The sequence below is a fragment of the Myotis davidii genome, unplaced genomic scaffold (genome assembly GCF_000327345.1).
Source record: "Myotis davidii unplaced genomic scaffold, ASM32734v1 scaffold94, whole genome shotgun sequence".
NCBI lineage: Eukaryota > Metazoa > Chordata > Mammalia > Chiroptera > Vespertilionidae > Myotis > Myotis davidii.
In genome coordinates this window covers 2,117,197-2,138,292 of record NW_006285313.1, presented here as the reverse complement: position 1 = coordinate 2,138,292, position 21,096 = coordinate 2,117,197, and the positions used below count along the sequence as shown (strand labels likewise).

At 49.5% G+C, this 21,096-nt stretch overlaps 1 protein-coding gene across 1 annotated transcript in view; it reads left to right on the top strand.

The window, feature by feature from the left end:
* Positions 1-425: 425 nt before the first annotated feature.
* Positions 426-21,096, top strand: part of NAT10 (N-acetyltransferase 10 (GCN5-related)) — a 31,503-nt gene continuing 10,832 nt past the window's right edge. The window contains exons 1-17 of the mRNA XM_015559019.1: positions 426-604; positions 1,474-1,565; positions 4,471-4,642; positions 5,979-6,101; positions 7,636-7,697; positions 9,534-9,648; positions 9,738-9,845; positions 10,176-10,309; positions 11,452-11,545; positions 11,688-11,786; positions 15,141-15,277; positions 17,827-17,951; positions 18,377-18,527; positions 18,762-18,858; positions 19,588-19,704; positions 20,483-20,584; positions 20,680-20,754. Coding sequence (XP_015414505.1) covers positions 497-604; positions 1,474-1,565; positions 4,471-4,642; positions 5,979-6,101; positions 7,636-7,697; positions 9,534-9,648; positions 9,738-9,845; positions 10,176-10,309; positions 11,452-11,545; positions 11,688-11,786; positions 15,141-15,277; positions 17,827-17,951; positions 18,377-18,527; positions 18,762-18,858; positions 19,588-19,704; positions 20,483-20,584; positions 20,680-20,754 — 1,911 coding nt within the window. The 5' untranslated portion in view covers positions 426-496. The remainder of the gene's footprint in view (positions 605-1,473; positions 1,566-4,470; positions 4,643-5,978; positions 6,102-7,635; positions 7,698-9,533; positions 9,649-9,737; positions 9,846-10,175; positions 10,310-11,451; positions 11,546-11,687; positions 11,787-15,140; positions 15,278-17,826; positions 17,952-18,376; positions 18,528-18,761; positions 18,859-19,587; positions 19,705-20,482; positions 20,585-20,679; positions 20,755-21,096) is intronic.

The following is a 21,096-nucleotide window of genomic DNA, read 5'->3' as shown; positions in this document are numbered from 1 at the left end:
ATATTTTTATTGATTTCAGAGAGAGGAAGGGAGAGGTAGAGTTAGAAACATCAGTGATGAGAGAGAATCATTGATTGCCTGTCTCCTGCACGCCCCCACTGGGGATCTAGCCTGCAACCCAGGCATGTGCCCTAGACTGGAGTTGAACCTGGGACCCTTCAGCCCGCAGGCAAACACTCTATCCACTGAGCCAAACCAGCTAGGGCTGTTTCTGATTTTTTAAAATGCTCCTCCATATACTTGTGAATTACAGCTTTCCTGTTGATTTCCACGTTGAGGGAACATGTTCTTCACCTCCCAAGCCTCAGTTTCCTAATTTTAAAAAAATGAGGGTGATATCTTCCCAAAGAGCTGTTTGAGGGTTAAGATGTGACCTATAAATGTGCCTAGTACAGTCCCTGGCCCCACGGGAGGCAGCAGCTAATGTTCCTCACCCAGCATCTGGTGCTCATGTCAGTGTGCCTCCTTCCATTCTGTTTTAGTGATAGTACTCACCATGCATCGGAAGAAAGTAGATAACCGAATCCGGATTCTCATAGAGAATGGGGTAGCTGAGCGGCAAAGGTCTCTCTTTGTTGTGGTTGGAGATCGAGGAAAAGATCAGGTAAGACGTGGTACATGCTTCTGACTTACTGTGCAGTCCCCAAGAGTCAGCATGTTACAGGGCCTCTGGGGTTTTAGCACACAATGACATTAAGGTCCCTTGACTTTCTTTAAAAAAAGTTTTTTTTGTTGATTTCAGAGAGGAAGAGGGAGGGATAGAGATAGAAGCATCAATGATGAGAGATAATCATTGATCGGCTGCCTCCTGCATACCTCTTACTGGGGATTGAGCCCGCAACCCGGGCATGTGACCTGACCAAAAATCGAACCCTGACCTCCTGGTTCATAGGTTGACGTTCAACCACTGAGCCACACTGGTCCGGCTTGATTGGTTTTCTTTTTTTTTTAATATATTTTTTGTTGATTTCAGAGAGGAAGGGAGAGGGAGAGGGAGAGAAACATAAATGATGAGAGAGAATCATTAATCATTGATCGGCTGCCTCCTACATGCCCCCTACTGGGGATCCAGCCCATAACCCAGGCATGTGCCCTTGACCACAATTGAACCCGTGACGCTTCGGTCTACAGGCCGATGCTCTATCCACTGAGACAAACTGTCTAGGGGCTTGACTGGTTTTCTTTAAGTAAAACGCCAACTGGGGAATCTTTCTTTATTTGTAAGTGATGAATACTCTATAGTTAGAATTATTAGCAGGCAGGTTAACAACTTTAGATGCTTGGGGTGGTGGACTGAGCACAAGGTTAAGGGGGTGTGGCTTCTAGCCCCATCTTGAGCACTACTTGCCTTGTGACCTTGGGCACTTCCCTGGCCCTCAGTTTAGTTTCCACATCTGTCAAATGAGGTCTTGGGCCTGGCAGACTCAAAGGTCACTTTTGGTTCTGAGATTCTGTGGCTTTTTCCTTCGGCAGGTGGTCATACTCCATCACATGTTGTCCAAAGCGACCGTGAAGGCTCGGCCGTCGGTGCTGTGGTGCTACAAGAAAGAGCTGGGCTTTAGCAGGTAAGCTCGGCCCTTGGAGTGCCCTGTGCTACTTACGATTCCTGCTCCTTAGTTAAGTGCCAGGAAATGATTTCTTTACTTTTTTTTTGAGCCTTTTGATTGTTTCTATTACTCATAAAAGCTCCATTTTTAAAATTTATTTAGCTTTCTGACTCTGTGCTTGTGCCTTCAACACTGTCACAACGATTTTCTGCTCCTCAGTAAGGAAAGCACGCTTGATCCTGTCACGGACGCGTTTAGCACACGTGGGTCCACCGTAGACCCTGCGGATGTGCTTTTCGTTTTAGACAACCCCATTAGAATGTTAGGGCTCACGGCATGCACCACATGCAGACTTTGGTGCTTTCCCACCCTTCTTGGTGTAAAGTAAACAATTGTGTTACAGCCTCGTTTTGTTAGAGGCTGGCTTGTAGGACAGATTCCGACGGTATGTCAAATGCTAGACCATGGTGGGTACCTGAAGTCACCGTCCCCGGAAGAGCGAGAAATGATTTCTTGAGTTTTTCTGGGATGGTTAGTGGAGGTGCTGTCTCTGAGGACATTTCCAACTAGAGAAAATACTAGAGCTGGTGTCTGCCTTCAACCTGACAATAAGTTTCAAATCATTTTCATGCTCTTTAAGTCCCCAGTGCACATCCTTGCTTTCTGCATGTGATTTTTTCTTCCTACTTTCCTAAGCCCATGTAATGCAAGCTCCCTTAACTGCCTTTTCTTACCTCAATTTTTCACTCCCCCTCTTCCTTCCCTTTTGCTTCTGAGGGTGTCCCTCATCCCATGTTTAAAGCAAACCCCTTGGTCTACTCTGGACCTCTTCTCACACTGCTCTCCGGACCTGCACTTCGTTTCCTCTCCTGCACACTCTATCCCCCTTTGAAACTTTCTCCTTTTTCCTGTTAAACATGCTCAGCTTTCTCCATTATATATATAAAAAAAGCTACATACCCAGCTTTACCCCTCGGTGTAGCATTTTTACTCATTCTTATTGCCAAACAGCTTGAAACAGAGCCTGTTGCACTTCCTGGCCACCCTCGTGATCAAACTGTGCTCTTGGATATCATTGATGACCCGATGCCCAATGCGATAACGTTTCTTCCTCTTTCTCCTTCTTTTCAGAGCTCTTCCCCCACTAGTTTACTGCTGTATTTGACATGGTACTGCCTAATCTTGTTTTTTTGAAGCTGTGAACTTAAGACTTGGGGCCGTAAATAGCAGACCTCCAGCACAAACACACTTAGGTACAAAGGGAGTGTATCGGAGAAGAGGGGGCAGCTCATGACCCTTGGGATGAGACCTCTGCTCTGCTTCGGGCTGGAGAGCCACAGTGCTCCCAGTCTTGGCTCATTCTCTCATCTCTGCATGTCTGCTCTGTTTTTTCCCACTTTAGCTCAGCTTTCTGTTTTCTTTATTTAAACAAATCAAAAAATGTTTATATTGATTTGAGAGAGAGTGAGGGAGAGAGGGAAGGAAAGAAAGAAACATTGATTGGCTGCCTCCTGCATGCCCCCTACTAGGAAGCAAGCCTGAAACCTGGGCCTGTGCCCTGACTGGGAATCAAATCTGCAAACCTCTTGGTGCATGGGACAGCGCTCAACCAACTGAGCCACACTGTCCAGGACAGCTTTCTGTTTTCTGTTGTCCCTGTTGCAGACACAGACTTGAGTTTTATATGTAGAATCAGTCTTTCTCCCTAATTCTTGTGGAAAGACCCCGCTCCCCCCAGCCACAGCCAGGGGAGGTGGGTCGGTTACCTAGTAGAAACTTGGCAGTTCTACCAACAGCTCTGTGTGTGGAGGAGTCCGGGGTGCAGAATGCTGTCACTTGGCAGATAACCTCAGAAATGCCCTCCTTTTCTTACTCAGACCACCTTCCTGTGCTCGTCTCTTCCCTTTGGTGCATGGGAAAAATATATATATTTTATTGATTTTTTTACAGAGAGGAAGGGAGAGGGATAGAGAGTTAGAAACATCGATGACAGAGAAACATCGATCAGCTGCCTCCTGCACAGCCTGTACTGGGGATGTGCCCGCAACCAAGGTACATGCCCTTGACCAGAATCGAACCTGAGACCCTTGAGTCCGCAGGCTGACGCTCTATCCACTGAGCCAAACCGGTCAGGGCCCTTTGATCTTATTTTCTCCTGTGCTGAGCCCAGCCAGCGTGTGTGATTCCGTCCTTGGGCTTCTTCCTTTATTCCCAAATCTGTTTGTCTGATGCTGACTCTGAAGTCCTGTCTCCAGCTCTGGCTGCTCTCTGCTGTGGTGGAACTGCCTGCCTTCGCACCTGCTGCCGCCTCTGCCCCGGGCGCCACCACTGCCTCTGCCATCACCCGGCGAATGCTCCGCACCTCTCAGGGCTGCCCCCTTCCCGAAGCTTTTCCTCGGTCCCACAGCCCCACCTCTCCAGTGCTTGTCTCCTCTGGCACTGCCTGTCCCCCTGACAGTGTTGTCTTGGGTTAGAACTGCCCTTGGGGACTCGCTCCCACGGTGTGGGAAGGAAGTGGTGGGTCCATTCCGGAAAGCTGAGGACACGAGCCTGCCCTCACCACGCCTTCCCAGGGTTTCTGGGGAGGGCAGCCTGTAGCTGAAGCAGTAACGAGGCCACCGAGGCTGGTTTCGAGTTCTGGCTTTGGCCAAAAGGTTTCGGTGCTCTCATCACTGTGCTCTTAAAGTGACAGAGCAGGACGGCCGAGTTCACACACAGGCTTGCCTCTGTCTCCCTCCGAAGCCCAGCTTCTAAACGGCTCTGCTGCAGTGCCGCTCCGGTGTTCTTCCCCTTTCAGGGGCGGGGATCCGCCCTGGATTTCCAGGTTCCCTCCCAGCTCGGGGCTCTAAGCCCGTGATCATTCGCTCCCAGTTCTCTAGCCCCTCTGGTTAACTGGCTCTCCTGGGGTGGGGGGTGATTGCAGTCACCGGAAGAAAAGAATGCGTCAGCTCCAAAAAAAAATCAAGAACGGAACACTGAACATAAAGCAAGACGACCCCTTTGAACTCTTTGTCGCCGCCACGAACATTCGCTACTGCTACTACAACGAGACCCACAAGATCCTGGGCAATACCTTCGGCATGTGTGTGCTCCAGGTGGGTGGCATCCTCCGGCCTGGCCTGGAGGCAGCATGGGGGGTGCTGGCTGCCTGGTTCCCCAGGAGAGCAGTGGGCAGCAAGAGAGAAGATTCACACGAACCCTCCTCCCCCAGGTATTATCAGCGGAACACTTGGCCACTTTCAAACAAACGATAATTCATCCCGTATTAAGAGAACAGTTTCTACTTAAAGTGGCACTTGTCTAGTGATACCAAGCAGGCTGACGCTGTTCTGTCACTACTGATTCTGTCACTACTGATTCTAACAGGTTAAAGCTGATAAAGAAAGCCCTGTGACCTTCAAGTGACTCCAGGTCTTTATGGGAAATAACGGAAAATTTTGGTGACAAGTTGGACTTGTTTTAACCAACTGGGTACAGACCTGTGCGCACATGTCCTGTCCAGAGTGCTTGACTGGCATACCCCCCACCAACTCTCTCCTGCCCATTCTAGTCCTTAAACTCCCCTACACACACACACACACACACACACACACAGAACTACCCGGTGAATTTCTTCACTGGTATGTATTTTGTCTGGCAAGTTAATAGACTGTTTCACATTTGTCTTTGTTTTGAGCTCTCATGGTCTTTGTTTTATCTTTGATTCACATGCACAAAAAAGGCATTTAAGCACAAATCCCACATTTTGGTATCTATTTGTTTACAAGTACTATTATGATTACATACATTATAAAGCAGACCTTACAAAATATAAACTAAGAAAATCATGACTAGAAGTTCTAATTCCCCCCTCCCCCCCACCTTCCAGTGGGTTGTGCCACCCATTGCTGGCTTGCATCCAACCTTGGAGGCCAGGAAAAAGCATTTTGCCTCTTACTCTCTTGATTACTGACCCATAGGGAGTGTTAAGCTCACCACCCTTACAGTGTTACCAGTGGCAGTGACTATGGCTCCTTTAAGCAATGGCTCCCCCATGTGGTGTAGTTGAGTTTTGTCAGTTACAGTTTCCATCTATAAACATCAAAATGTGAGATGTTTCTGAAATTCAAGTTTGAATCAGTGAAGACTGGAGGCTAGCTGTCCAAAATGTATGTTATCAGAGATTATTAGAAACACTTTTGACATATAAAACCAGGTACCCCTATTCTCCAGGGCTGGGCTCTCTTCTGTGGTCCCCTTAACACAGGGTAAGGGTGTGTGTGTGTGTGTGTGTGTGCGTGCGTGCGCGCGCGTGCGTGTGTCGGCGAGTTGGGTGAGGGGTGTGGTCCCGAGCTTGTGCTCTGAAGCCCTCCTTCTCCTTCAGCACCTGGCCCTTGGTTAAGCTTCCATGTGGGTACCTGCATGACCAGCCCTTTCTCAAATCTCTTCCAGGATTTTGAAGCTTTAACTCCAAACCTGCTGGCCCGGACTGTAGAGACAGTGGAAGGTGGTGGGCTGGTTGTTATTCTCCTCCGGACCATGAACTCCCTCAAGCAGCTATACACAATGACCATGGTAAGTGTGTTTTGTAATTGTGGAGGCTTCAAATCAATCGTTTTTACTGTAGACCACTTTGAAGAATTCCTGTTGAACAACTAACTCCAGTGAGCTGTCAGCACAGTCTCTGGGCTGGGAGCTCTTGGACTGCAGCTAATGAGAAAGTCACTGCAGTGAAATGGCCCTGAGTGTGCCTAGGAATCTCTGAATTTTGCATTTGCTGCTGGGCATTTGCAGATTCTATTCCAGTGAGATTCAGAGGCAATGCAGCTGTCAGAGAGTTAAATTTCTGAAATAGTAATAGCAGAGACTCATGCCAGTGACTAAATCTGTGTGTTGCAAAAGAGGGGGCTGTGGACAGAGTTCTTCACTGGCCCTTATCCTAGTGGAGAATGAAGGACCGTTTGCCAGTTTCACCTTCCCCCCCCCCCCTTGTTAACAAGAACTTTGACTCTGGGAGGGGTAGTTTACTCCCAAAGCAGAGGATGTGGTCAGGAGGGGGGATACGTCTCATCGGATGCCACGTGGGTGTTCCGAGCAGCAGGTTTGGAGTCCTGTCCACTGCCCAGCTGTTCGGAAATGGTGTTAGAATTGGCCTCAGGGTTTTGTGAGCTGCATTCATCCGGTGAAATGGACTTTGCACAAATCGTAGTACCTGCTTCCTGTCACCACTCCTCCTCCCTTACTTGCCACTATAGCCCCTCTGGCCGCCTTGAAAGTCCTCAGACATGCCCAGCACACTCTCACCTCTGGGCCTTAGCACTTGCTGTTCCCAGGCATGTCTGCATGGCTCACTTCCTCACTCCTTCAGGTCCCTGCTCAAATATCACCTCAGTGTGGTCTCGTCTCACACCCTGTTGAGAATAGGGGGTTTTGTCAGTCCTCCTTTAACCTGCGTTCTTTGTCTTTAAGCTGCATAAGAGCAGGGCCTTCGTTTTCTTCCTGGAAGAGTGCCTGGTCTGTAGTAAGCACTCATTAAATATTTGTGAATGAACAAATCACTCTGTGCCCACTTACTTGGCTGCCTGCTTATCACCTCAGAGGCCCTTCCCTTACTACCCCATTAAGTAGTATCCCCCGCCCCCTTTTGCTATCATTGCACCCCGTTTGCTCATTTATAGCGTTTGCCAAAACTTGTATCTGTTTGCTCATTTGTCTCCCTCCAATCATGGGCTGTAAGCTCCAGAACAGAGGTCATGCTTTACTAAACACTAGTGTGCCCAGCATGTCTGGCCATGGCTGGCATTGTTCGTATGTATTTTTAGTGAACGAACGGATGCATTTTTTGATGCTGGATAAAATGTGGACAGAGTCAGAGATGAGGTGAGGGGCCGTTTGTTGGAATAAGGAGCCTGGCGCTTGGTGTCTGATCCCAGTTCCAGCAGAGAGCTTTGGCCAGTTCAGCGCAGCGGGCTATGGAGAAGTGGGTTTGGTTTCCAGCAGCATCGCCGGTGCCTCCTTTCCCCCAGGGCTGCTCGATGGAGCTTCTTCCCGTGTGGACCCTGCGCCTCGGCCTCTGCGGATGCCTTTGTTAATGGATGTTCTCTCCTAGGACGTGCATTCAAGATACAGGACGGAGGCTCATCAGGACGTGGTGGGAAGGTTTAATGAGAGGTAGGTCTTTCGCATATTTCTCAGGCCTCTATTGTGGGGAGCCACAGTGGGAGGGATGTTTTATCTTGGACCCAACTGAGAGTTGGGCTTCTGTCTGAGGGGAGGTGGTACCAGAGCCCAAATGGTGAGACTTTGGACAGCAGCAGCCGTGAAACTAACGGAAAGCAGTGCAAGCGAGTGCAAAGCTGGGCCAGGAGGCCTGGATTCTGTCTCGCTCCGGCCGTCACCAAGTCCCTCTCCCTCTCCCCCTCCCCAGCTCTTAGTTAGCTCATCTGTCAAAGGGGTGATCTGTCTGGGTCACTGTTTCCCGAAATGCGTTTTGCAGAACACTAGTGTTTGTTTTTTTTAATTTTATTGATTTCAGAGAGGAAGGGAGAGTGAGAGTTAGAAACATCAGTGATGAGAGAGAATCACTGATTGGCTGCCTCCTGCACACCCCCTACTGGGGATCGAGCCTGCAACCGGGGCATGTGCCCTTGACCAGAATCGAACCCAAGACCCTTGAGTCCACAGGCCAAGGCTCTATCCACTGAGCCAAACCAGCCAGGGTGAACACTGGTGTTTTGAGAGGGACCTTCTGACAAAAGGGTTTTGTGGCCCACTATGTCTGGGGAATGCTCACACTGCTTCTCCTTTATGAAGTCACAGTAGCCTGTTGTAGCCTCGGAAAGTCTTGCAGCAGCAGGGACCTGTTTAACGGATGCTTACGGATGCTTTCCCACGTTTATTTGGCCACAGGGCCCTTTTACAGGGAACACCAGTTAGCAGCCCGTGAAACACCTTGAGAGACACGGTGGCCCCGAGCAGTAGTTCTCAACCAAGCAGTAGTTCCCAAAGCCTTTTGCTTTTGGGGGATTTGCCACTATCACCCCTCCCTACTCATTACCCACACCGCTAGGAGATTTGCCAATACTTGGAGACATTTTTGGTTGTCACACTTGGGAAATGCTGCTGGAATCTAGAGGGTAGAGGCCAGGGATGCTGCTAAACAGCTCAAAAGCCACAGAGCAACAAAGAATGGGCTGGTCTAAAATGTCGGTAGTGCTGAGGCTGAGAAATCCTGGCCGCGATGAACCCCAGGGCCTCCTGAGACTGACTCCTAGGAGGACAGGAAGTCATGCTGTGCTCCCCTGGAGCCTGTGAAAGTAGCGCGTGAGGCCTTTTTCTTGCGTTTGTGGGAGAAGTTTCAGTTTCATAGCCAAGCACATGTTTTCCTACATGCAGGAATGTTTAGTTCTATTTCTTAAGGGAGCTTCCTGTCTTTCTTTTCTTTATTTTTTCCTCCTGTGACAGCAGGTAAATCCATTTGTGCATGTTTCTCTGTGAGCGGTGAGCACAGGGCGGTGGGTTTGGAGGACCCCATTTAAGGGAGCCCTGGGACACCATAGTGCTAAAGGGTGAGGGGATGAGGGAAGGGCCAAATGGCACAGGGAACGGTGGCGGCTGTGCACAGAGGAATGCTTGTAAGCAGTCTCTCGAGAGAGTTCTCGGCTTTCTCTGCTGCAGGAAGCATGTTCAGGCCCTGGCTGGTGTGGCTCAGTTGGTTGGGCTGAAGGGTTGTCAGTTGATCCCAGCTGGGTACATGGCCAGGTTGCAGGCTCAATCCCCAGGGGCATGTAGGGCCAGCTGATCGATGTTTATCTCTCTCCCTCTCCGAAAATCAATTAAGAAAAAAAAAAGAAGTATGTTCAGGTGCCCTGGAGAGGAGCTCTCTTCCCATTGCTCTCCGACTGGGTTTTGACTTTCTCAGATCGTGGTGCCAAATGATTAGCCACACTTTGCTGTGTAGACATTGTCCTCTCCCCCCAGCACCTCACTGGTGGTTTTGCTCCTCAGGTTTATTCTTTCTCTGGCCTCCTGTAAGAAGTGTCTCGTCATTGATGACCAGCTCAACATCCTGCCCATCTCCTCCCACGCAGCCAGTATTGAGGCCCTCCCTCCCCAGGCCCCGGTGAGTTGGCCAGGGTCTGAGAATCTGGGGAGGCCGCCTTGTCTGTCGAACTCTCCTGGGGCAGCGGCAAACCTTCTCTCCTCTGGTAGGATGAGAGTCTCGGTCCTTCTGATCTGGAACTGAAGGAGCTGAAGGAGAGCTTGCAGGACACGCAGCCTGTGGGCGTGTTGGTGGACCGCTGCAGAACCCTAGACCAGGTGCGTGGCATCCAGGCGTTCCCTGTCCCCGAATAATTAGCACAGAGGGTAACTGTAATTCGCAGAAAGCAACACGCCAAGTCAAGGCCTGGCTCCTTCCTGGGGAAGGCGCTTTCTCTTGCTCAGACTCAGCAGGGCTGTTCTGTCTTGTCTGGGTTCACAACAGAAGTCCAGGGTTACTCTGCCCCCGGCCCCCCAGGAACAGTTTAGGCCTGTGAGAACTGCTCCCTTTTATTTGGCCTTGGCATCAGCCTGATTCTGCAGGGGCTGGGGGTTGATGGCTGGAACTCCGCCTTTCTCAGAGCTCACCTAATGTGTGTCTTTCCACAGGCCAAAGCTGTCCTGAAATTCATCGAGGGGATCTCTGAAAAGACCCTGAGGAGTACCGTGGCACTCACGGCTGCCCGAGGGAGGGGGAAATCGGCAGCCCTGGGACTGGCTATTGCTGGGGCAGTGGCTTTTGGGTAAGGGCGCCCGAGTCCCCACCTTTAGGAACTCTGGGCTCCGGGGGAGCAGTGTGCGGATTAGATAGGGCTCAGCGGGCTCCTGGTGATTTCTCTGGGGGTTGGGCTCCTGTCTAGAAATAGCAGCACATTCCCCGACTCTCGGAGGTGCAAACACACATGTGCAGGCAGACACAGACACACTCCAGGGCCTCTGTGGTCACTTTAAAGTTGAACAAACAGTAAAGCAAAGAACTGCTGGTGAGAAACTTTAAAATTCCCAGGACATGAGAATGTGTATGACCAGCTTTGCTGACTGAGGAAAGTACAGGTTTGACATTTTAATGATTTTGATCAATAGAGGATCTTGTTTGCTTCTGAGGAGCTGCCTTGCGTGCGATGTTACTTCTGTCTTTTGCCCTGAGTGGGAGGTTCATGCAGCTGCCAGCAGAGTACCTGCTTCCGGCTTCACAGACATCAGCAGTGGACCTAGGAGACGGTGTTCTCCGAACGCACCATCTTCCATGGTGCTCCCAGTTGCTCTGAGCTTGTGTAGATGGAGAAACGCCCCAGTGGCTGCCAAGGCCTGAGCAAGTCAGAGCCAGCAGCCCTGGGCTGAACTCGGCTCCCGACTCCAAGTCCTTGTTCCTCTTGCTGCTCCCAGGATACCAGTCGGCCCCGTAGTTGTTAGCACCTGTACAGCCACAGGACACCCTCAGGTGTGCTGCGGCCTCGGCCCGAGTGCCAGTGCAGCTCTCTGGCCTCCCAGTTTGCAACGCTCTCAGCGCAGCTAGTGGTCAGTGTGGTGCCGTCCCTCTCATCCCAGGGCACGGACCGGGAGGGGTTGCACTCTGAGGGATTGTCCGCACAGCGCCTCTTAGTGCGTTTTCACGTGGCGGTAGCTAATTGCGGGACATGCTGCCTTCGGACTGTTAGTGGTTTCCTTTGTTTGGGAGGAAAAAGTCCTCATGTCCGGAGTTGCTTTACTTTTCCTCCTGATTCTCCCTCCCGGCCACCCCTACCTTCCACCCCCCATCTCCATCATTGTTTGATTATTACCTGTGTGACTTGGGCTAACGAAAACGTGTTCTTTTTTTCTTAAGTTCCCCAAACAATTCTTAGATTTCCTAACTACTTAAATGCCTTTTTCTTTTGTTCACTAGGTACTCCAATATCTTTGTTACCTCCCCAAGCCCTGATAACCTCCACACTCTGTTTGAGTTTGTATTTAAAGGATTTGACGCGCTACAGTATCAGGTAGGAAGTCGGTAAGAATTAATTTTGGCTGAGTGCTGAGTTTAAATCCGGGGGAGTCTTTAGAATGCATGCTTCTTTCTTACGGTTCCATTTCCAAAGCTTGTTCCCGACGCTTGTCGTTGGTTTCACTCTTCCCCATCAGGAGCATCTGGATTATGAGATCATTCAGTCTTTAAATCCCGAATTCAACAAAGCGGTGATCAGAGTGAACGTATTCCGAGAGCACAGGCAGACCGTTCAGGTGAGGCTCGCTCCCCAACTCGGCTATGTGGGGGGTGCCCTGCTGGCTCTCAGTGGCTCCCAAGTGTTTTCTGGTTTAGTCACTTTATGTCCTGGGGAACGCATGTCTTTCAGACGGTTCTTGTTTTAGGATAAACCTGTTGCAGATTTTTAGCCTCTTCTAAAGAAAACATTCAAACCAACTGACACAGTGGTTCTCAACCTTGGCTGCACATTAGAATCACCTGGGAATCTTTTTAAAATCCTGATTTCTGGGCCCCATCCTCCGGAAATTCGGTTTCTTTGTTACTAATGTTGTGGCCCCACCCCATAACAGAGAAACAGACTTTCCGGAGGATGAGGCCCAGAAATCAGGATTTTAAAAAGATTCCCAGGTGATTCTAACGTGCAGTCAAGGTTGAGAACCACTGAACTAACATATGTATGTAGCCAGATTGGAAAGTTGCAGTTTGACCCATGAAAATTGAGTGAGTGGGATGGAGATGCTGATCTGCTGAAAGAAGTACAGTTGTTCTGACAACAGTTCTGATTTTGCTTCGTTACAGCAGGTTTTGAAATGGTGCATCAGTAGCTAGAACAGCAACCTCACCATTTCAGAGAAAAAGAACTTTGCAAATATGGACTCTGAGTCTTAGTGAGTGGCCTATTTTCCCTTTTAAACTGTTTCACAGAAAGCTCTATAAACCTCCGGGGCTTCGCAAGCCTGAATGGTCGGCACTTGTCCGGAGGCCGCAGTTTCGTTAAATCGTAGAAAAGCGTCAGTGGGACTGGCCTGCAGAAGGGCCGGAGGCCCACAGGCCCCTGGTGGAGGAGGTTCTTTGGTTGTCGCTGGGGTTGGGTGGGTGGGAAGCAGGCAGGCAAACTTGGCAGTTTATGCCCTTGACTGTTCTGCCTGTTAGCGAGCTATGCCCGTGAAGGAGGCATGCCTTTTAAAAATATATATTTTATTGATTTTAGAGAGGAAGGGAGAGGGAGATAGAAACATCAATGATGAGAGAGAATCATTGATTGGCTGCCTCCTGCACGCCCCCTACTGGGGATCGAGCCCGCAACCCAGGCATATGCCCTTGGGCAGGGACCCTTCAGTCCGCAGGCCAATGCTCTATCCACTGAGCCAAACCAGCTGGCTGGCATGCCTTTTTATCAGAGTCCAGATTAGAAATGATGTTAAGTGTTTCTGCCTTTTACCTAAGGATGTTAATTTTTTTTCGTAGAAGGTCTCTTTCTAGAATCTCTCATTCTGTACATTTCTTCCCTTTTTTTCTGATTCCCTCAGCTGAGAGGAGGAAAGACTAATGTTGGGGTGGAGGACGGGCTGCAGGCAGTGAAAATGCAGAGCCCTGTTAAAACTGAAGAAAAACACACAAACCAAAGAAGGAAAACCTCTCCCTGAAATGCCCTGGCTCAGCCCTTGCCGGTCCTTGGATTTTTAATCACAGACCCTCTTGCGTTACCAGAGACCTTTGTCTCCAGACTGGAGTTTGAACACAGAACTGGTGACCTAACTTTATGAGGCTCCATTTACATCCCTGTGAGGCCTCCTCCTTTGTGCTGGAAATTGGGGAAAAAAAACCACAAAAAACAAAAACACCAAAAGACAAAAAAACAAAAAACTAACCCACAAAGAATATTAGATTTAAGTCTGCTATGCCTCCTCTAGCGGACTGCTTTCTGCCTTTATGAATCCAAGACATGGGGCCCTGTTGGGAATGTGTATCCTGCTATTAGAAATGAGTGGGGTCACTGCCTCCCTGACCCGTCAACTTGTCATCTTCGAGCCAAGCAGTTACCGAATGTTACTTGTAATGAAATACCTCAGACGTACAGAAAAACACGGAGACGCCCGGCAATCCGGCTTAAGAAGTGTTGACGTTTTCCTGTTTGCTGTGTTTGTTTCATATTTTAAAAGCCATTTATATATATATTTTTAAAGATCTAAAACATTACAGACATGGTTGATGTCCCTCTTGTTCCCCTCCCCCGTCCATTCCCTTCTGTCTCGCCCCTTAGTGACTCTATTCTGAGATTGGTGTGTTTCCTTTCAATTCATGTGTTTATACTTTACTACATAATTATGTATCCATAAATGGTAACATGCTATACTCGTCCTTTTTCAGCTTGCCTTTTTTACTCAACATTTGTTTTTAAGATTTGTCCAGATCGAAGCTTGTAGGTCTGGTTGATGTTAAGCACTGTGTGTATACACTGCAGTTTATTTATGTTTCTACAAGTGGGATTGTTGGCGTTTAGAGGATATGTAGCTTTCCAGCTTTCTTGGATTTTGCCAAATTCTTCTTTAAATTTACCTTCACACCAGGCTTTTAAAAAAATATTTTTTTTTATTGATTTCAGAGAGGAAGGGAGAGAGATAGAGAGTTAGAAACATTGATGAGAGAGAAACATCGATCAGCTGCCTCCTGCACATCTCCTACTGGGGATGGGACCGCAACCCAGGTACATGCCCTTGACCGGAATCGAACCTGGGACCTTTCAGCCCGCAGGCCGACGCTCTATCCACTGAGCCAAACCGGTTTCGGCGTTTACAGCTGTTTAAGTTTACGTGTGCGTGTGGAATGGGATCTCTGTTGCCTTCAGCATTGCCCTGATCGCCTGTGCAGCTGACTGCCTTTGTTTATGTTAATTGGTTATGCAGGTTCTCTCCTCATGCCCGTTTGCAAACTAAAAATAGCAGGAAGCCCTGATAAGACTGAAGGAAGGATATCAAGTTTGTGGCATTAGGTGGCCAAGCTAATAATATAAATAAACGTGTGAATATGTGTGTGTGTGTTAAGATAGGGATAAGTCTTAGAAGTATCCTGTTAGTGCAAGGAGATGCGGCCTTTATGATGATGGTGTCAGCCTGGTGCACGGTACCCAGCACATAGTGAGGGCTTGAGAAATCACCATCCTCCCATTGGCCACCGCTAGGGCCGAGCTGTGCCTCTGGCTCACTGGCCAGAGAGAGGCGTGGGGGAGGCATGAGAAGGCAGGAAAGGGAGGCACCACCTACCACACTGGGCCAGGCACCGGGCAAGGACTCCCACAGATTTACCTGATTTTCCTCTCCGGCAGCCATCAGGTAGGTATCGCCTCCATTTTGCAGGGGAGGAATCAGGCTGCCTGTGAGTAAGTAGCCCGTCTGGGGCCACACAATTGGGGGTTGAACTGTTTGAACCCAGGCGTCTGATTCCAAGCCCAGTACATTTTTGCCTGGCCAAGGAAACGAGGGATTGAGGACGGAAAGAAAGGAGTGGGAAGCAGGGAGAGGAAAGAGAGGCCTTCATGATGCCTCACCAGGGACCACCCCTGCGACACGAGGTGGCCAGGCTAATGATACCAACGTGTCTTTCCCCAGTATATACATCCCGCAGACGCCGTGAAACTGGGCCAGGCTGAACTCGTTGTGATTGATGAAGCTGCTGCCATCCCCCTCCCCCTGGTGAAAAGCCTCCTGGGCCCCTACCTTGTTTTCATGGCATCCACCATCAACGGGTAAGGCACCTTGGGGTGCAGCCATCGCTCTCGTTGCAGGTTCTGGCAGTGGCCCGTAACGAATGTGGCGGGGTGGGTAAGTCTGTTCCCGACGCCAGAGTCTTTGGGGCTGCTTCAGTCTCCTAGGACTCTTACACATGGGAGCTGACCTCTTAGAAATCTGCAGTAGCTCACTCTGGTCCGACATGAAAGGGGCCGCACACATCTGAAGAACTCGGGTGCAAGTGTCTCCTCCAGTCTGATCAGGTTTTTAGTATATGGATGGCAACACCAATGTCTTATAGCTTAGAGTCATAACAAAACGTGCTGTTAAAGTAGCTACAATTAGCATAAGCCAGTGTGCTTATAATGGCTCGGGAGATTTTTTTTAAATTTTGAAATACTTAGTTCATGTTTGCTATAGAAAATTTAGGGAAAACAGGAAGGCAACAAGAAAAATCGCCAGTGACCTGGTCATCTAAAGATAGCGTCTGTTAGAATGTCAGTGTACATTTTCTGTGCATTTATTTTACCTTTGTGTTTGAACAAGAACGTAAGCATAGTTTACATGTTGTTTTTAATTTGCTTGTTTCCAGAACTGAAATTTTCCAGGTCAGTGAATACATAACTTTAATATTGGAAATATTTTGATATGTCAGTCACATCTTGCAAAGAAAATTCTATGATAGATGTATTATTGTGACTGCTTTACTGACACTGAAAATATTTAAATAAAGTGGACTTTACTTTTTTTGATAACAGCTTTGTTGAGATGTAATTAACATACCACACAATTTACCCATTTAAAGTGTATAATTCAGTTGTTTTTTAGTATATTCACAGAGTTGTGCAATCATTACCAGTCAGAATTAGAATATTTTCATTAGCCCAGAAAGAAACCCCATGCCCTATAGCTGTCAACCTCCAACCCTCCCTCCCCTCCTCCACTCCTAGGGAACCACGAATCCACTTTCTGTCTCTGTAGATTTGCCTGTGCTGGACATGGCTTATAAATGGCATCCTACAATCTGTGACTGGCTTCTTTCACTTAGCGTAATGCTTTTAAGGTTCATCCGTGTGGTTTGTATCAGTATTTCATTCCTTTTTATGGCCAAATCATATTCCATTGTGTGTTTATAAACATTTTTTTTTTTGATGGACACTCGGGCGGTTTCTGTCGTTTGGCTGTGAGGACTAATGCTGCTCTGAATGTTGCTGTACAGGTTTTTGTGTGGACATGTTTTCAGTTTTCCTGGGCATCTACCTCGGGAGTGGAGTGACTGAGTAAAATGGTAACTTTCTGTTTAACCATTTGAAGAACTGCCAGACTGTTTTCCAAAGCAGCTGTACCATTTTACACTCTCACCAGCAGGGTGTGAAGGTCCAGTTTGTCCATATCCTAGCCAGCATCTGTCCTACGTCCTTTTATTACAGCCATCTTAGTGCGAAGAGGTGTCCATAGGGTCTTCAGTGCCTTTCCTGTGGCTGGTGATGTGGGGCGGCTTAGGCGCTGATTAGCCTTTGGATATCTTTGAAGAAATAGCTATTCAGGTCCTCTGCTCATTTCTAATTCTGTGTTTTTTAATTAGTTGTAAGGGTTTCTTATATATTCTAGACACAAGTCCCTCATCAGATATATGATTGACAGAATTTTTCTTCCATTCTGGGTTTGTTGTTTTTTTTGTGTGTCACTTTCTTTATTATGTCCTTTGAAGCACAAAAGCTTTTAGTTTTGTTGTGTTTATTCTTGTTTTTGTTTTTAGTAAATGGAATTCTTTTAAGAAAGTTTTGCTACGTGGAGTGGAGAGGGTGAAAAAATACTTCACAATTCCAATTTCTTGGTCATTCTTTAAAAGTAGTATTTGAGTAAGAGGAAGTGCGTGTATATACACAGTACTAAGCATTAGAATAATGAGCACTACAAAGTGTAATAATAAGAAAGAAAGCCTGCTGGGCCGTCTGTACTCTGGTCACTTGTGCTTGCGACGAAAGGCAAGGAGGAAATAGGATTGAAAAGTGCTGGTTCCGTGATCAGTTTATAGATGATTTCTCCCCCCACCCCCAATTTTCTTCAAGTTGTTTTATGTCACCTTTTAAGTAAAAGGAGTAATTAGAAGAATGACTTGGGTAGTGGGTTTGTTTAATCTTGATTTTCCAAACTGGATGTTCTCTGTTCCTTCAAGCTGTTACTTCTAACAGCAGCTCTGAGTAATTGACCATTTCACAGTCTTTTGGTTTCATTATGCTAGAGGCTTTACTCACATAGCTTTCCCAGTCCTTATTTAATCCATAGCCCGTCCTGTGCGGTGTGTAGCATAGTCCCCCTGTGAGGACGAGGCTTACAGAGGTTGAGTTCCTTGCCCCGAGTACTAAGTAGATGTGCCCGGACGGGAGCCACGGTGCCACCTGCCTCCTTGGGTGCCCTGTGCTGTCCAGGAGGTTCAGAGGTGAGCAGGGCCGTCCTTGGGGAGCAGGAGTCTGCGGTTCCTGCAGGATGAGGAAAGTGGTCCTTGTTCCCCTGGAGAATGGATTGGGACCTTGCGCCTGACGGCCTTTGCTTTTGCTCCTAGCTACGAGGGCACTGGTCGGTCACTGTCCCTCAAGCTAATCCAGCAGCTCCGGCAGCAGAGTGCCCAGAGCCAGATCAGCACCACGGCTGAGAACAAGACCACAACCACGGCCAGGCTGGCCTCAGGTACCTGCAGCTCCAATGCCCTGCAGCGCACAGCAAGTCCTTTTCATTCTCGCCGGGCCCTTCCCCTTGTGACGTCATGGGTGGTGCCAAACCCTCCCACAATCAGGTTCACTCCCCAAGGCTGGAGGTGCTTTTCTCCATAGCCTGGCCAGCCAGTGACCAGATGGGAGCCTCGCGGGCCTTCTGGTGGCTGGGCCCGTGCTTGTCCCCATCTCGGGGCGAGGCTGCATTGACTTAGCGAGAGCCTTGGACTGTGTATGGCAAAGCTGCACATCCACCAGAAAAGCTTAAAACCACTCAGTTCACATGCTCCAGCCAGATTTGCGTGGGCGCGCTGTGACAAAGATAAAGTAGAACATTTGCCCCGCTCTTTTAGACAAAGCGTATTTAATAATTGTTTCTCACTGTGTGTGTTTCGGGAGCAGCGCGGACGCTGCATGAGGTTTCCCTGCAGGAGTCGATCCGATACGCCCCTGGGGACGCGGTGGAGAAGTGGCTGACCGACCTCCTGTGCCTGGACTGCCTCAACATCACTCGGATCGTGTCGGGCTGCCCCTTGCCGGAAGCCTGCGAGCTGTATCCTCCGGGGCCCTTTGCCCTGCAGAGGGGAGGGGGCGATGAAAGAACCACACGGGTTTTGGCCCTTGGTTTCGTGGCCTGCTGCTCTAGGGAACTCCCAGTTTCCTGCTTTCCTTCCCTAACGTGTTTCTGCTCAAGACACGGGGTTCCTCTTCCCAGGTGACCCTCGGAAGTGGATGTCCGGTTTGGGGCTCACTTTGCTTTGTTCTGGTTGCTTAACTCCAGTCCCAGCTACTATGTGAACAGAGACACCCTCTTCTGCTACCACAAGGCCTCCGAGGTGTTCCTGCAGCGGCTGATGGCCCTGTACGTGGCTTCTCACTATAAGGTAGCTGCAGCCCGGCCCGGGTGAACTTCAGCCCCGACAGTCCCCTCTCCCCTGGCTTTTCACGTCTTCTGTTACCCAGTGGAGTGCTCAGGTGACCATTCCACCCGACTTCACTGTCCTGACCTTGGCAAGGGCCGGTGACCTTTCTGGAGGGCTGTATTGCCCATGGTTGTTGACCTGGGGAGGTGGGAAGCATTGCCCGTTTCAGCTTCTGTTTCTTGCTGTCTGCTCAGCTGACAGGCTCAGGTGACAGCACTTGGGACCTGCTGGTGCTGTCTGACCTGAGACCAGTCTTGTGTCCTCTGGGCTATTTTTAAGGAGCAGTGAGTGAGAAGTTGGGACATTTGAATGCCATGCACACTAAAGGGCACGTTGGAAAGGAAGTGCTTTGAGGGTCTAGGTGTCATTTCTATGAACCCCCTTTCATGGAAGGCTGAAGAGTTGGTGTTAGAAGTGGTGACAGGCTCTCTCAGGAGGAAGTTCCCTTCCCATCTGAGAAACAGTGCCAACTAGGCAGTTCTTCGCCCCCCTGCAGCCTCAGCGCTCATGGGAGGTGACAGCAGACACTGGAGTCCCACTCGGGCCATTTTGAAGGGTCTCGGGCTGGCTGCCCAAGACACACGGAGGGCACTGTGCTGGGTCTGGCCGGTCACTGGCTTAGGGAAGGTCTTGACCCCAAGTAAAGGACACGCAGAGGAGCGTTCTCCCTGACCCGTGTTTTGCCCACAGAACTCCCCCAATGATCTCCAGATGCTCTCCGATGCACCTGCTCACCATCTCTTCTGCCTCCTGCCCCCCGTGCCCCCCACCCAGAACGCCCTTCCCGAAGTGCTGGCCGTCATCCAGGTACAGAGCGGAGGTGTCTGGGGGCATTGAATGTGGGAAGCGCTTAGGTGTGGAGGGTTAGTGGCTCAGTAACCGCGGTGGGAGCTGTTGCTTGCTGGGTGTATGAGGCAGGCGATAAGGGGGCATCGAAAGGAAGCACCACGGACAGAGCCAAGGCCCCGCGGTTCATGGGCGGGTGACAGTCGGCACTGGCTCCTCCTAGGACAGAACTTGTTTGTGTTCCTCCTTCGGTACAAAGCAGTACATGGCGCTTATAACATTAGAAGGCAGATTGGGAAAAACGGTGTTCTGAATGCCTGGCATGTGTTTATGCGTTTCTATATCGTTTTTCCTTTTCATAAACATGGGATCACAGTGCTTGGTAATCTGCCTTTATTTTCTTGCGTGTCAAATATCTATAATTTGTAGACTTTTAAAAGGCTGCATTGTATTTCATGATATGCACGTACCATGTTGTGTGTGACTGTCCTCCTGGCAGATACCCGAGTCACGGGGAACTTGCACTCTCTGTGCAGAGCTGCATGAGCTGTGTCTTGGTGGGTGTGTGCACACGCATACCAGGGAGATGTCAGTGCTCTGCCTGGTTAGTGAGTGTCAGGCACCCATGGGTGTAGTGATGAAGCTTCCATTGGAAGTGGATGAGCCAGTTACAGGGTCAAGCCTGGCCTGGAGTGGAAACAGCTGGCCTGGTCAGACCAGCGGACGCTGATGCTGTTCTGTGAGTGGGCTGTGGGCGGGGGCCGGCCTTCCTGTCTGCACTGTGCTGCTTCCCCCGCAGGTGTGCCTGGAGGGAGAGATTTCTCGCCAGTCCATCTTGAACAGCCTGTCTCGAGGCAAGAAGGCTTCGGGAGACCTGATTCCTTGGACAGTGTCCGAACAGGTGATGCGCTCCCCCTGGCCTGTCGGTGTGAGCGAAGCCGACCCTGTCGGAGGGTGTGTGTGTCGCTAAGTTGCTGGCTTGTGTCTCCCACACAGTTCCAAGATCCAGACTTCGGTGGCCTTTCCGGTGGAAGGGTGGTTCGCATTGCTGTTCACCCGGATTATCAAGGGGTAACGTGTCCTCCCTCCTCTCAGCAGCTGTGCTGAGGGCTTGTTAGGGCAGGCGTACGTGGCTGTGTGAATGGGAAGCTGGTCGAGGGGCACGCAGTCCAGTGCTGTGGGGTGTGTCGGCTGGGGCCGGGGGCAGACAGGATGATTGTATGTGCTCGCTCTTCCTTTGTTGTGAGGACAGGGGACCTGAGAACCAGATCTTTCTGTAATCACTTCCCGTCTCTTAGAAATCTCCGCTGAGGAATTAGCTCAGGAGTCCTCAAACTACGGCCCGCGGGCCACATGCAAATACAAATATTGTATTTGTTCCCGTTTTGTTTTTTTACTTCAAAATAAGGTATG